A 14,496-nucleotide genomic window follows, 5' to 3' on the forward strand; every position below is an offset into this window, starting at 1 on the left:
GTATGAAACACATTTTGTTTGCAAACTGTAAGAATCCGCGCGGATTCTTACAGAAGTTTGCAAACACAATTTGTTTCATACCCCGATGAAACTAAAACAATTTGACATCAACGCTTATAATTAATTTTTGAAAATGATTTTCTAATTTAAAACATGTTTTATGTACAATTTTACTGGTTTTAAATGGGATTCTTTTTCTCAAATCAATACGCAACGTCAATAGTCGTATTGTGACGTCACATTTTTCGCGCCATTCTCGGAATTTCTTTCATAGAAGAATGAAAAGAATTTTTCGACCAATCACATTTGAGTATTTACCATGGAAACAAAGAAAAATTAATTATAAAACAATACAAGAAAAACAATGACAATAATATACTGTAACAGTGATAAGGCGTTAATGCTCTGGGTAATGGTGTTTCCGGAATTCATTATGAGCTGTCTCTCCCCTGGAGGAAAAGGTGCCTTTCCATTCCAAAATCAAAACGTATATTTGAAGAGTAAAGGAAAATAAACTTTCCTCCCAAGGAAGTCCTGGTAATAGTACTGGCAAATGTTTTTCTTTTATTGATATACGAGTTTGTGTCACTCAAGGTTCTTTACATTGATTAAAAAGTTTCTCTGGATATTAATTAAAACACTCCTAAAAGCAAACGCTCATGATCAGTAGATCAAGACACCAATGCTTCAAGAGTTGTCTTTCTTGGCAGATCCAAATTTAAATCCTCCATTAACTCGAGTCCTTTCTATGATCTGTACATATGACGAATAGTACCACTCAACAAATCACAAAACAAAATTCCTGTCGAAATGTCGGTCTCATCATTGATTACTTTGACGAAACAGCTGTGTGATGCAGATTTATAATCATGATGTATTCTATACGTTATTAAGTCCATACAAAGGTGTTTCCACCGATGTGTATTGGATAGTCCTTTGAACAGTCAATTCTGTGATGCAGGTTCATAGATATGATTCTGCATGTGCTGCACTGTTTACAGACACTATTTACTTACATGCATGTCTCGTTTGTAAAATCCTTTCAAAACGTTTATCATCCCACTTCAAAGAGTAAGTAAAAATGGTAAAAATGTCGGAACTTACTTTTTCAGGTCAAACGTTCCAAGGTAAACTTAGAACCATTTGAGGACATTATGAACGATGACGCCTACGTGATGTCTCACGACTGTATCACAAGTTTCTAGGGTTTGTACTGTGGAATTATACCTCGAAAACACCAAAGCTTTCAGCGAATTGGTGACAACATCATTGGTAAACTACGTGGGGGTCCCCACGTGATGTAATGTTTTTGGTGAGCTGAACCAGAGATGAAGTCTATCAACACACGGATGTATCATCTATTGTTTACGTTAAGTAGAAATTAAAATGAAAAGATATTCATAAAAGGATAACGTTTTAATATGTAAAATAAAAATAAAAGAGAGGGAGATATTTATATGTGTGTTTTAAATATTTATGAGGTTGATAGGAATTATCGGTATTTTTTCAGAAATTATTCAGATTTTCGGGTGGGGGGAATCAGTGTATGGAATTTTCTTTGTTTATGGAAATATAGAAGAAACGTTTTGGGATTTTACCTTTAGGTACATTCTCATTAATCTTGATAATATTTTTAAGCTATACCAAACAATTTGATCATTCAATAATGTGTCAGTTTTAAATATGAATACGTCACCGTAATGTCCATCAGAATCCTCTTATCAACAGTGGGCTATGTTATACAACTATATACAAGTAACTAACACTTAGTTAAATAACACACAGTTAAGTTAACTGACACTTAGTTAAATAACACACAGTTAAGTTAACTGACACTTAGTTAAATAACACACAGTTAAGTTAACTGACACTTAGTTAAATAACACACAGTTAAGTTAACTGACACTTAGTTAAATAACACACAGTTAAGTTAACTAACACTTAGTTAAATAACACACAGTTAAGTTAACTGACACTTAGTTAAATAACACACAGTTAAGTTAACTGACACTTAGTTAAATAACACACAGTTAACCAGCACTCACTTACCTGTACCTGTGTCAATAATATAATATACATTACTGTAATGAGAACCGTAACAGTTAAAAGTTTTTTTGATATTAATATTCTATTTACACTCGTCAATTTTTGGTCCGAGTAAAATAAAAGTTGTTGAAATGCATAAACATAATAGTTTTATTTCATAATGTTATGACGAACAAATGGTTTATTAGCAAGGTTTTAATGAAATATAATTCTATTAAAAAATCAAAGCGTTATATTACAACACGTTATTGTATTTAATACATTATGTTTGTATGTCTGTATTTCATACCGTATGTTTGTATCTCTAAATCTCATACTTTGTTTGTATCTTTATTTTTCATAATTCATATTTGTATTTCTATATTTCACTCTTTATTTTTGTATCTCTATATTCCATACTTTATTTTTGCGGTGACTATGCTCCTTTTAACCATTTTTGTACTCCAAATGAAAGCCTACATATGTTTGCGGATAATTTCTTACATGGTAAAGTTCAGGGAATTAAAATCATCTAATCAATTTACATTATTGTTGTTTAACTCTGAAGATTTTGAAGCAAACTATCATCATTTTAGCACTTATAACCAGAACAATGCTAACTGCAATACCTCATATCAAACCCTTAAGTCCAGATGATGGGCATTACTTTAGGGCTCGACCACATCAGGGCATGATCAATATTATATTTTCATCATCACATGTCTTTCCTGAAGTTCTATAGAATGTTTCAGTCAGAAAATTCAAGCATGTCATCATTTTCGGGATAAATCTTTTGATGAAAACTTGTATTTCAACCGTGACAGTCGAGGTATAATCAATGAAGCCGACAAAGATCATTTCATTATTTTTAATCGAAATTCATTTATATTTAATTTCTCTTGTGCGAGATAATTTGAATAGTATCATAATATGTTTTTTTGTTTTTGTTTTTGTTTTTAAATTTTGTCCTGAACAGAACATTTGAGAGAGAGATATATATACTGCTACACATTTATATATCATATTAGCTGTTAATGCTGGAGTGATACTATCACACTATAATTAACTATGTAATATTATTATTGATAGAGAATCATATATCTACATTACTTACATCGTATCTAATACATAAATAAAGATTTGTTTTTATTTGATGTTGTTATTTATTATGTTCGCTAATTGTACACGAATTCGAATTTTATATCGAATTATATCGAAAAGTACAGTGTACAGTGTAACGAAAATGTTGATTGTTCCATTTAATTCATATTTTATTCATTCTAGAATAAAAAGCTAGTTTAAATGTAACTTGAATGACATTTCGTTAGAACTGCTGACTCAACACGTAATAGGAATAGCAAAGTAAATGGTAAACGACTGATTGTTCATTTATCAAGCTAAAATATACATGTATAGAGTTAAAATATGTAACATTACAATATATATATATTTCAGAAGACCAAAGATAAACCTTGCATCATGTATCATCAAATTAATGCTTCATTGGTAATATTTTATTATGATAAATTAACAAATATAGCCCCATTTTCGTTTCCAGTAACAAAGAACTACACATGCACTTAACAAATATTCAATTAGATCCTTACACTGATATACAAATCTTTTATATAAGGCACCTTTGGAAAACTTTCAGACTTTCCACTTTGTACTTATCTGTTGATATCAATATTATAAAAATATTTTGAAAATAACATAATACATAAACGATGACATGTATATCTATGCACAAATGTGACACAAGTAATAAGAAATATCATTAAGCACCGTCTAATGCAAAGCACCTGCGCATGCCGCAGCACGTGTAAATATACCTCGTGACCCTCGAAGCGTTGTCAACCCATTAAAATGTGATATTGTAAATGTACATATATTGCCGTATGGAAACAGTGAAAGAAAATTAAAATGCGACCTGACACACAAACTACCTGCTAGCCACGGTTTAGATAAGCAGCAGAGACATGGATAGACTGAATGTCTACAGCATTGTATTTCACATCAATGCCGTAATATACATACTCTTAACTATGGACGAATATATTCTATGGAAGTCTCATATTTGCATAAGATCAAGGTTTGTTTCCTTAATATTCTATACCAATAGTGAGAGGTGCAAATTCATGATAGCACACATCTTACAAAATTTGATATTTGGCTGAAAACTGGGAATGCGATTTAAACAGTACTTATTAAAGGATAAGCGCATTTACTTTTCTTAATTAAAATCAAGAGGATACATTCTAAAATACATGTTATGTAGTATCAAAATGTTCATCATCAGGACCACTGCAAACTTGCTTTGCATGTTTTGTCATAAGTACAGCAATAATATAAAATATTAATAAAAGAATAGATTCAAAAAGAAAAAAATAACAAAACCACATTTTTGAGAATTTGGTCAGTATAAACCCAAGCAAAAGAGGATTTGTAACACTCCCGGCCATTGTCGAAGTGAAAAATACTGAAGAGATTTTCCCCTGAAATTTTAATAAATGTATCATTTGTCCATGCAAGCGTTAACGGAAATATGACAGATTTAGAAAAACCGAAAAGTGAGGCTGCGATCCAAATCCCGACTGATGACGAGTATGTGATGCTGAATGATAGACAGACAAAAGAAACGAGCACCAGCACGACTTGGATTCCTTCGTAAATAACCAATGACGTCACTTTGGTCATAATAGTCCCACAAATCCCGCCTATCACAACACTCACGAAATACACTGACGTCAGATATGAGCTGACTTGTGTCGACCAATCAAGGGCATCGACACAGTAGGAGGACAGGTACGCAGCGAATGCGTGATCTATCGCTTTACAGAGCGTTGATATAGCTATCATGACAAAAAGCGCAACCATTTTAAATGTTCTGCTGATCTTAAATGTAGTTTTGTCCGTTTTACTGACATTGCCATCCATGTCGTGAACCTCGGTTGTTATATTATTCGACTGCTTAAAAAGATTGAATTTCTTCGAAAAATGGAGAAACATAAATAGACATGACACAACTAGGCATGCGATAGCTGATATGATAAAAGCAATGTGTATTCTGGAAGTGAATTCTTCTCGACCTAATAGTTCAACAGTGGTGTTTTCGGACGTAGTTGATGAGTTTGTGAGGGAATACATAAGTGTGTAACGCTGGTTTATTGTGAAGTTAGCACCATTGTTGTTACTGGAGAAATCTTGTTTATAGTCTGAGGAATTCCGTAGTGCTGGATTTTTCATGAGAAATGGAGCAATTATTATAGGCGACAGAACCCCACCAATGTTGAATACGAGATGAAGTCCAACGACTAGCGTGCGACTGTCCTTCTTCCATAACTTGATAACTTCTGCATTCCCACCTAGATAAAAATCAATATGCATACTACAAAAATGATTTTCGTGAGTTACTTACTTTCATTTATGAATAAATAAATAAATAAATAAATAAATAAATAGAATAAAATAAAAGCAAATATGGTATTATTAAAGTTCTTCATATATTCATATATTGCTATTATCAGGAAGCGGGTTCTATCAAATTACATAATTCACTTTGGTAGGCAAAATTGTATCACGTTTCCTAAAATATCTAAAAGTGTTAAAACTAAAAGAGCAACTTCAGTGTACACTGCCTCTCTCAAGAATGGATAAAAAATAATCAACCTCATAGACATCTAATTAACCAGAGTAAATGAGGGGGAAATACAGCGACCTAAAACATCGCTTAGAAGACCGAAATTTACGTAGGAATATAGAGGCGGCACACGATAAAAATTATACGTGATGCAATTAATTAATTCATTAATTCATTTAAAATTCAACACATAAAAGAGAGGTATCAGCGTTAAGTATGTAACTGATGAAGGGCGGTAATAGCGTAAATAATGTTACTTTTTGAGAGTGGTAAGTAAAGTATGTAAATTTTGGTATTGTATGAAAAGATATAACAGTTCTTGTTTTCAATCGATCGTGATATTCTGTGAGATATCTCACCTTTAGATAGAGATATATACATACCTGCGTCGACAACACCCTGAAATAAGCCCAACAACGCATGCATTCCAAGCATCAGAGGAAATACGGAACACCAAGGAATGACTGAAGTTGTGATTCCCATCCAACAGCAACAGAACGCGAAGAGGCTTGTCCGTCGGAAGCGGTGGTACAGGACGCCATTCAACATGGCTCCGATAGTATAGCCAATGTACAGAAAGGTTACAATGAATGCTCCCTGGGACAGGTCAACACCGGAAATAGCTATCAGGTCCAGTAAGGCCGGGCCAAGCTGTCCTTTGGTGCCACCCTTAACATAACAAAAGATGACACGTCATAAATACGTCACTAATGACGTAGGTCACACGTCATCTAACAAAACATGGCGTCAGGACAAACGTTTAGATACACATGTGTACCGTTAGGATAAAAATAACTATTCACTAAAGAAACATATCATTGTTATCTGCCTACTTACCACTGGTATTCTATACTGCCTGCTATGCGGTTCGCGCTCAACAACATCATAAAATAAGCATACTGGGTATTGTAAAACCAATACATGTTCCCTACAGGCCCCCGCTAAAACTTAAATAACAGTGACCTTGACTCAAACTCCCTGAAGCTCGAACTTGTCCGAGATGTAATAGTCTTTTATCATTGTGTTAAGCATTGTGGATTCTTACAGAAGTTTGCAAACAAAATTTGTTTCTACCCCGATGAAACTAAAAAAAGATGACATCAACGCTTATAATTAATTTTTGAAAATGATTTTCTTATCTAAAACATGTTTTATGTACAATTTTACTGGTTTTAAATGGGATTCTTTTTCTCAAATCAATACGCAACGTCAATTGTCGTATTGTGACGTCACATTTTTCGCGCCATTCTCGGAATTTCTTTCATAGAAGAATGAAAAGAATTTTTCGACCAATCACATTTGAGTATTACCATGAAAACAAAGAAAAATTAATTATTGAAGTTTGATCAAAATCCCTTAATGAATAAAGGACCCAGAGCGCTGATACGTACATTTTGATATTTTTCGCTCGTCTAAGCACTTTTGAAACATATCTAAATATAAGCAACCCTTGTGAGATATATTCGGTACTACTGATGACACTGTAAGATATCCTCTATCTAATATCGGGAACTTTTACCGACACCAGAATGATAGACAATATCGTTTGTGAATAGGCGAGGAAAACATCAAATCAACCATAAAAACCAAGTATCAGTTTATTTCCGAATGTAGCATAACATACAGGAATTACTTGATACATAAACGTACTTTACAATTCATTTGAACAAGATGGCGAAGAACACGACCGATATAATTATATAATTCATACCACCACACACATGTATATAACACATTCTCTAAAGCAAACTAAATAACGAAACTTGACAAATGTTTGTTAACTCAATTCAGTTATTGAGTAGAGATATATTGGTGTTGGTTAACGGCCGGCAGTTCCAAACGAAAACGAGCAATATTCATATTATCTATCAGATATTTCATTCCATATACATTTCGTCCTACAACATATGTCCAGTCTGCTTTCAGGGTATATTAAATGTTCAACGAGAAGACCAGTAGGATAATTAAACGACTGAGTTTGTTTAATTTCTACTTTTATAATTTTCCCTTTGAAATCATGGAACTTGTTATACAAGAAGCGCCATGACAAAAAGCGATGAGGTATTTTTTTAACAATGAGATATCGGATGAACTAATTACCTGGTGGATACTGTCACAACAGTTACCAGTAGGAACATAACACAATCAGAGAAACCTTGACTCAGGCTACACTTTACTGTCAACAATCTATTTATAGCGGATGACAGAGGTTTACCTTTATGACCCTCCATAATAGCTATATAATTCTTCCTATTTACGTCATTGCTAGGGTTTCTCTACACTTCGACGGCCGAAAAAAAACTTAAAATAAATTATATAAATTTTCGTATAATTCTGTAACATGATACACTTTCACGTGGTACACAAAATACGAAAATGTACTTCTTTGTATACCATCGTCAGTAAAAAAATGATATGAAAGCATAAACAAATCAGCCCTTTGATTTCTGTAACATTTTGTACCAAAAAAACAACCAATAACAGCCAAAGTACAGACAGACACATGTAAAACCAAGTACAGACACGTGTAAAACCAAGTACAAACACGCGTAAAACCAAGTATAGACACGTGTAAAACCAAGTACAGACACGTGTAAAACCAAGTATAGACTGGTACATGTATGTCCCGACCAGGGATAGAACCCAAAGCCTTCATCAAAGGGGCGAACATTCAAATAAAGGCCAAAAGTGAGGCATTGAGACGTAAGAAAGAAGAAAGTTGTTGAGAAAGAAGAGAAAAGATAAGATCCTATATTAAGTCGCCTCTTACGATCATGCAATAAGAGCAGAGGTACAACTCTAACGCCCTACAGGGCAGATACACATATAAAAGTAAGTGTTTTTTGGTCATAATCGTTATGTATCATGTTAATTTTCATATCTTTGGATATGGTACACTGTTACATGGTACACAGAGAGCTAAATTTTCATATCGTCTGTACTATATAAAATGTACATTGATACAAAAGGATATAAAGAATAATATATTTTTGTTAGACTGTTGTCACCCATGGCTGATGCCCATTACAGTGCTGCTCTGCAGGTAGGGCGTAAGAATTGTACCTGCTGCCCCCATTGCATGATCGTAAGAGGCGACTAAATTTGGGATCTTATCTTTTCTCTTCTTTCTGACTAACTTTCTTCTTCCTTATGTCTCCCTTGACAATGCCTCACTTTTTGCCTTTAGTTGAGCGTTCGTCGCTGTGAGGAAGGCTTTGGGTTCTGTCCCCTAGCCGAGACATACTAGAGTCTTTAAAAATGGTAGTTGCTGCTCCTGCTTAGGGCTCAGCATATTGGGAGTGGGACGACTGGTTTTCCCGTTGTCAGTATAATGTGACCGGGTGGGTGTGCTGCTGGATGTCTTCGGCAGTATGCTTCAGTGAGGTAGCACTATAAATCGGCAAAAGTTCCGGCCTATCACAAGGAGACTTAACACGAACATACCGCAGCCTTCCTAAACACACATACGCACTCACCACACGCATGCATGTCGCACGCACGGGAGGCCGTCCTTAAATGACCTTAGCTGTTAATAGGACGTTAAACAAAATAAACCAAACCAAACCAAACCAAACCATTACAGTGAACAATATACGCGATTTATTTCGCATACTTTATTGCATCCAGAGCATGACAACAACAACGATTCCAGGAATGTTCGTGTCCGAGCTTTCCACTAACATTGGATCTCCACCTGGTGTCTATTGGTCTGATGCTCAACCTTACTGAGCTAAATGACCCTCACACGTTTCCACATGTGATAAACAGAAAGATAAATAAATGAAACAGAAATGAAAGAAGAAATATCTTTTAAAAAGATAAACGGCATAGTTTTAATGCTGGTAGTTATAATGTAAAACTGCTGGTGAAATAAATCAACGAACTAATGCGTTTCAGCACGGATATAACCAAATTATATCAGTTGGAATACTTTTTGGTGGTAATAAGACTGCATTTGAATTAGGAATATAATCTTATTAATATGTCATTTTAAAAGATGCATCCACTTATTCAGCTTGCATTCAATCTTAACTTTGTTTCGTTTTTAACTGCATATCTGCATTTTGCATTTTGCATTTTCCGCTACATTGACCAATCACATACTTCATCTTGACCAGTAACGCCACCTGTCGCGTCATATCCGGGGCCAAAAGAATATTATACGGCTATGCTGAAAAATAAATCCACGAGTGGGCAATGCGTCGTTAGTACAACCATCATTGTGGTTGTGGTTAGGATGGCGGTACTACACTGTATCAGGGGCTTGAGCTTGGATATAAATAGTCTGTATACATATTTGATTGGCTCGCTGGCATTTTATACGCTGTGATTGGTTAGCTGCTGTATGTGACGTCGCCATTCATAAAGGTATAAGTGGGGAAATTAATTGAACACAAAATGTGATCGATAAAATCAGAGAGATCCGAATGTTCATACAGGATTGTTGGTCTACTATTCCATGCACGGCGGTGCTGTTGTTATGTTATGGTCGGAAATCGATAAAATCAGAGAGACATACATATGAGAGAAACCTGACGAACTGGTTAACAGTTGTTCGCTCATGGACACACCTAACACCTTCTTATATATCTCATAAGTAAATTATCAGCATAACTACATAAGCTTATATATAAAATGTACTTATTTATCTCAAATTTTACTAACTGCTTACAAATATATATAATGTTGGTAGCGAATACTTGTGTATATACTTACTATTACAGCGAATGACAGGTAGATGCAAAGCGTCAATAGGACCCGGTCTCTGTATTCAGTGCTGGTACGGATCTTTTGAAAAACACGCTCGAGTATCCGCCGTGTGTTGCTCCCATTCCTTCCTGCGGCTTTAATCTCCCTACCCATGATATCAAACCTGTTGCTTAGAGAGGATAAATAATCGTTGTACAGATCCTATATTTACATCTGAAAAAAATGAAAAGAAAACTATTGTGTTTGTGTTAGGTGAGATCTATTTTACCTGGTTTAATACACATACACATACCGAGTCTAAAGAAACTTATGAAATATGATATTACTCTTTAGTCTAACAGTCTATTTCATCGTCTTCAATTTTACACTGGAGACTGTAGTGCACTTCGTGAGCAGAGTTTCATTAGGAGCCAGTTGCTATGCTGGTTTTGTCTGCAGATCCATCTAATAATTCTAAAGCACATTGAAATACACAAAGAATAATTAGTATTTCACGTTACAGGTATGTATATGAGATAGAATCATAACAGACAATATGGAATTCGTATTACAACTTTTTGAAAATGAGCATGACGTATGAAACGATTATCATGCACAACACATGTTATTAACGTGCCATAGACAGTTGACATGCGGAACCCAATGTCATGTGATTCATTTAATATAATGATTCGTTGTTTTAACCGTTGGACTTCATTATTCCATATTCTTTTCGCTGTATTATATGCTATTGTTAAAATAAACATTTCAAATTGCGAACAAATGTTGCATTTAAACTGCCAAGCTCAATGATTTTAATCTAAGTAATGTAATACAATTGAAATAGTGCAGTAGGGCGGGTCAGCAGGTCCGAGATATATATAGAAATGTATCCAAAATACATATGAACTTCAGCAATTAAATTATTTTCACTTTGATTTTCAAAGTCATATATAAGTCTACGTATTGTTTTAATTGGTGAACATAGATGTAACAATAACAGAACTGTTGCACTTAAGGAAAAATATCTGCTAAACCATTTAATTGTTTTCTGATGTAAAAGTTTACTTAAATCTGTATAGATTTTTGAAACAGTTTATAATTTGTATTATTTACTTACTGTATGTTGTGTCGTTAGAGAGTGATTTCTCATCAAATCATTATTACTTTATATCGATCCTATATCATACACTACACATGGTATCGATGGTACGAAAGTCCTGGTATAATGGCCGTCCATGTCTGTGCCGTAGCCATGCGGTTATCGACCACCCTCTCTCTTAACCTTGACCCCACGTATAGGATAAACAAAGATCCAGTAAATACAATTCCCACTCACTGGAATGTGTATTCCCAATGCAGTGTATATGTAAAAGTTATACATACCAGAACGTGGTAATCCACTTGTTAAATTCACGATGAACACTTCAGCATAAATGATATTTAATCGAGTAAACATTACTCGTGCAACTGTGTATCAGGTATACCAAAGAATAACATTGATTCTTTGTCAATGAATACGAATGTATTGAATGGTTGAACAGAAACGATTTTTAAACCACAAACAACCTTTACACTCATTAGCTTCACAGCTCGATCTGTACCACGGCTCTCCCCCAAGTATGACCCAGCTCAACTAGTACTGATGCGATTGATCAGCCATGCATTACAGTATTAGTGCTTAAAATATGACGCGTGTAATTATACACATAATATACACATACACAAACACACATACACAAAGACGGCATCAGGCCAAATCATTCGAACGTAAGACGATCGATAAAGGGAACTTAGGAAATACGTCACTCACTTTATCGAACAATATACCGGAATAGACAGCAATTGTTCTGAGTTAAATTACAGGAAACTGTTTGGTCCTTAACAATCAACCATCGGTCTAACAGGTAGAGTAGTAAGGGTTTAACTCAAGGTCATTATTTCTGAAATTTGGATTGTTTCTTTTGAATATATAAGCCCAACAAAGTTTATATTTTAGATGAGTACTATTGCTTTGACCTTAATATCAATGGTTTGCCCGAGTATCAATGTTATTTTAAGACCGTTATGAAATAACTAATGCCAACAGCTAGCGTTAACGTTATGATAAACATCACTTCTTTAAAACTACTGTTTGAATTAGTATGTCAAAGTACATTTACAGAAGCAAATAAAAAGATATCTTTTTGTCAGAAATGTTTACCACGGACGAAATGCGGGAAGTATGTAAGAAACTTAAGAACGGAAAAGCTGGTGGGTATACTAGCCTGGTCTATGAACACATTAAGTTTTGAGCTGATAGACTATTAAGCTGTCCATAAACCTAAAGACTGAAAAAGAGGACTAATTTTCTCTTTGTACAAGGGTAATTGAAAACCAAAGACGACCCAAATAGTTATAAGGTATAACTATTATACCTGTCTTTTTAAAAATATTCTAGTCAATTTTATCTGTCAGAATGGATTTTTTTACTAGATTCTGAAACATTTCCAAGTAGACAACAATTGGCTGACATGAAAAGTTTATGTAGTCGGTGTACTTCCTTTAATTTATAGGAAAGTGTGAGATACAAAATTCTTTCGTTTCATTTTTAGATAGCAAGACAGCTTTTGATACTGTTCGGCACGAAGAGTTACTTTTCAAACTGTTAAAAATGGGATTTAAAGACAAAAGTTTGGACTATATTGAGAAATATGTATATTGGTTTTGTAAGTCAAATCGCCGGTATGGGTTTTCAATCATCACCTGTTCTTATGGAGAGAGGGATCTTGAAAGGGGATCCTTATCTGCAAAAATGTACCTGGTTTTTATTAACGATTTATTATATGATGTCGAATCGTCGAGAAAATAGCGTTTGTTTTTGGTAACAAAGTTAATATCCCCACACATGCGGATGACATATGTTTGATCAGTATCACAAGTGTTGATTTACAAGGTATGGTTACAATTTGTGAAAATTATAGTTATAAACGGAGATTTTCATTCTCTGTAGATAAACGTAAAATAGTTGTTTTTACAAAAGGCAGAAAACAAGTTTTGGTAAAAGATGTGCGTATAACCAGTAGTTTAAAATATTACACACGTTGGTGTTGTTTTGAATTTTAAACTGTGTTCATCAGACAGAACGGAGTCTGCATGTAAGAAAATGAAAAGTGGAACTATGGCTCTTATTCGATATGGTGCTCATCCAAGGTCTCTTAATCCTTTAACAGTTTCAAATGTGATTAATGGTAAAGTTACCCCGTCTGTCCTGTATGGGTGTGAACTATGGCAATTACCGAGAACCGAATTTATCAAATTAGAGCGCACTCAAAATTTTATCGTAAAATCCATTAAAGGGTTAAACATTAGAACTAGAACTGATATGGCCAATTCCCTAATTGGATGGACCACTATAGAAGGTTATATATATATCAGAGAACTTTTGTTTCTCGGCCGTCTTTGTAGACTGGACAGTAAATACTTAACCCACACTATATTTCTCAAACGTCTATTCATGTATCTTTTAAAGGAATACAGTCAAAATGGTTTTGATCCTGATATTGTGAGAATACCTCGCCAGTATGATTTCTTTAATCAGCTCTTGTAGTATGCTTTAGATACAGTTTTTCCAAGTAGTTCACAATAGAAGTCAATCGTCTATAAAACAGTTTATTAATGATGAATGAATAACGATTAATATTTCAGAAGATTTTTACTCATTCAAGATGTACTTTCTCCACATATGTTATGGAGAGTAGCACTAAAATTCCCTGAGCATCTAAGCAAGTTAAGTAATATAGTTCGACTATGTACTGATTTAAGATCAACAAACCTTATAGAATTGTGTCATTTCTGTGGTATCTTACATAATGACCGTATATTACATATAGTACTCCATTGTACAAAACATGAAAATCTTAGAGACGATCTATGGTGTCTTATTAGTGCTGTTTATGATATAGAATTAGCATACTAGTACAATCCTGATATGAATATAACTTAATTCATGTAGCCTTCACTACAGAATAAGTTCATCTGATCATGTAATCTTTGTACTGCATAGTTCTATTTGTATTGACAAACTGTAGCTGTTGTATTGAATTACATGTATAACATAAAATGTTCTTACAAGAGCAGTGTCGAATTAATTACTGTTTATT

At 34.2% G+C, this 14,496-nt stretch overlaps 2 protein-coding genes across 2 annotated transcripts in view; one reads left to right on the forward strand and one right to left on the reverse strand.

Annotated features, from left to right (window-relative positions):
- LOC117343754 (dipeptidase 1-like) overlaps positions 1-3,174 on the forward strand; it is a 22,978-nt gene extending 19,804 nt beyond the window's left edge. Inside the window, exon 12 of the mRNA XM_033906240.1 lies at positions 1,113-3,174. Coding sequence (XP_033762131.1) covers positions 1,113-1,205 — 93 coding nt within the window. The 3' untranslated portion in view covers positions 1,206-3,174. The remainder of the gene's footprint in view (positions 1-1,112) is intronic.
- Positions 2,973-12,093, reverse strand: LOC117343753 (major facilitator superfamily domain-containing protein 4A-like). The gene is made up of 4 exons (XM_033906239.1): positions 11,741-12,093; positions 10,382-10,588; positions 6,049-6,334; positions 2,973-5,390 (listed from the first exon to the last, which is right to left on the reverse strand). Exons 2-4 carry the CDS (start codon positions 10,526-10,528, stop codon positions 4,399-4,401), a joined length of 1,425 nt encoding a protein of 474 aa, XP_033762130.1. The 5' UTR covers positions 10,529-10,588; positions 11,741-12,093; the 3' UTR covers positions 2,973-4,398.
- Between the last annotated feature and the right edge of the window lie 2,403 nt (positions 12,094-14,496).

This window comes from Pecten maximus, chromosome 15, assembly GCF_902652985.1.
Source record: "Pecten maximus chromosome 15, xPecMax1.1, whole genome shotgun sequence".
NCBI lineage: Eukaryota > Metazoa > Mollusca > Bivalvia > Pectinida > Pectinidae > Pecten > Pecten maximus.

Bases quoted from the DNA above. Each gene is read 5' to 3' on its own strand.
- LOC117343753 (XM_033906239.1), bottom strand. From the start codon at position 10,528: ATGGGTAGGGAGATTAAAGCCGCAGGAAGGAATGGGAGCAACACACGG. The intron at 6,335-10,381 runs GTAAGTATATAC...TGTTATGTTAAG, and splicing joins ACCTGTCATTCGCTGTAATA to GGTGGCACCAAAGGACAGCT. The intron at 5,391-6,048 runs GTATGTATATAT...ATTTTTATCTAG, and splicing joins TCAGGGTGTTGTCGACGCAG to GTGGGAATGCAGAAGTTATC.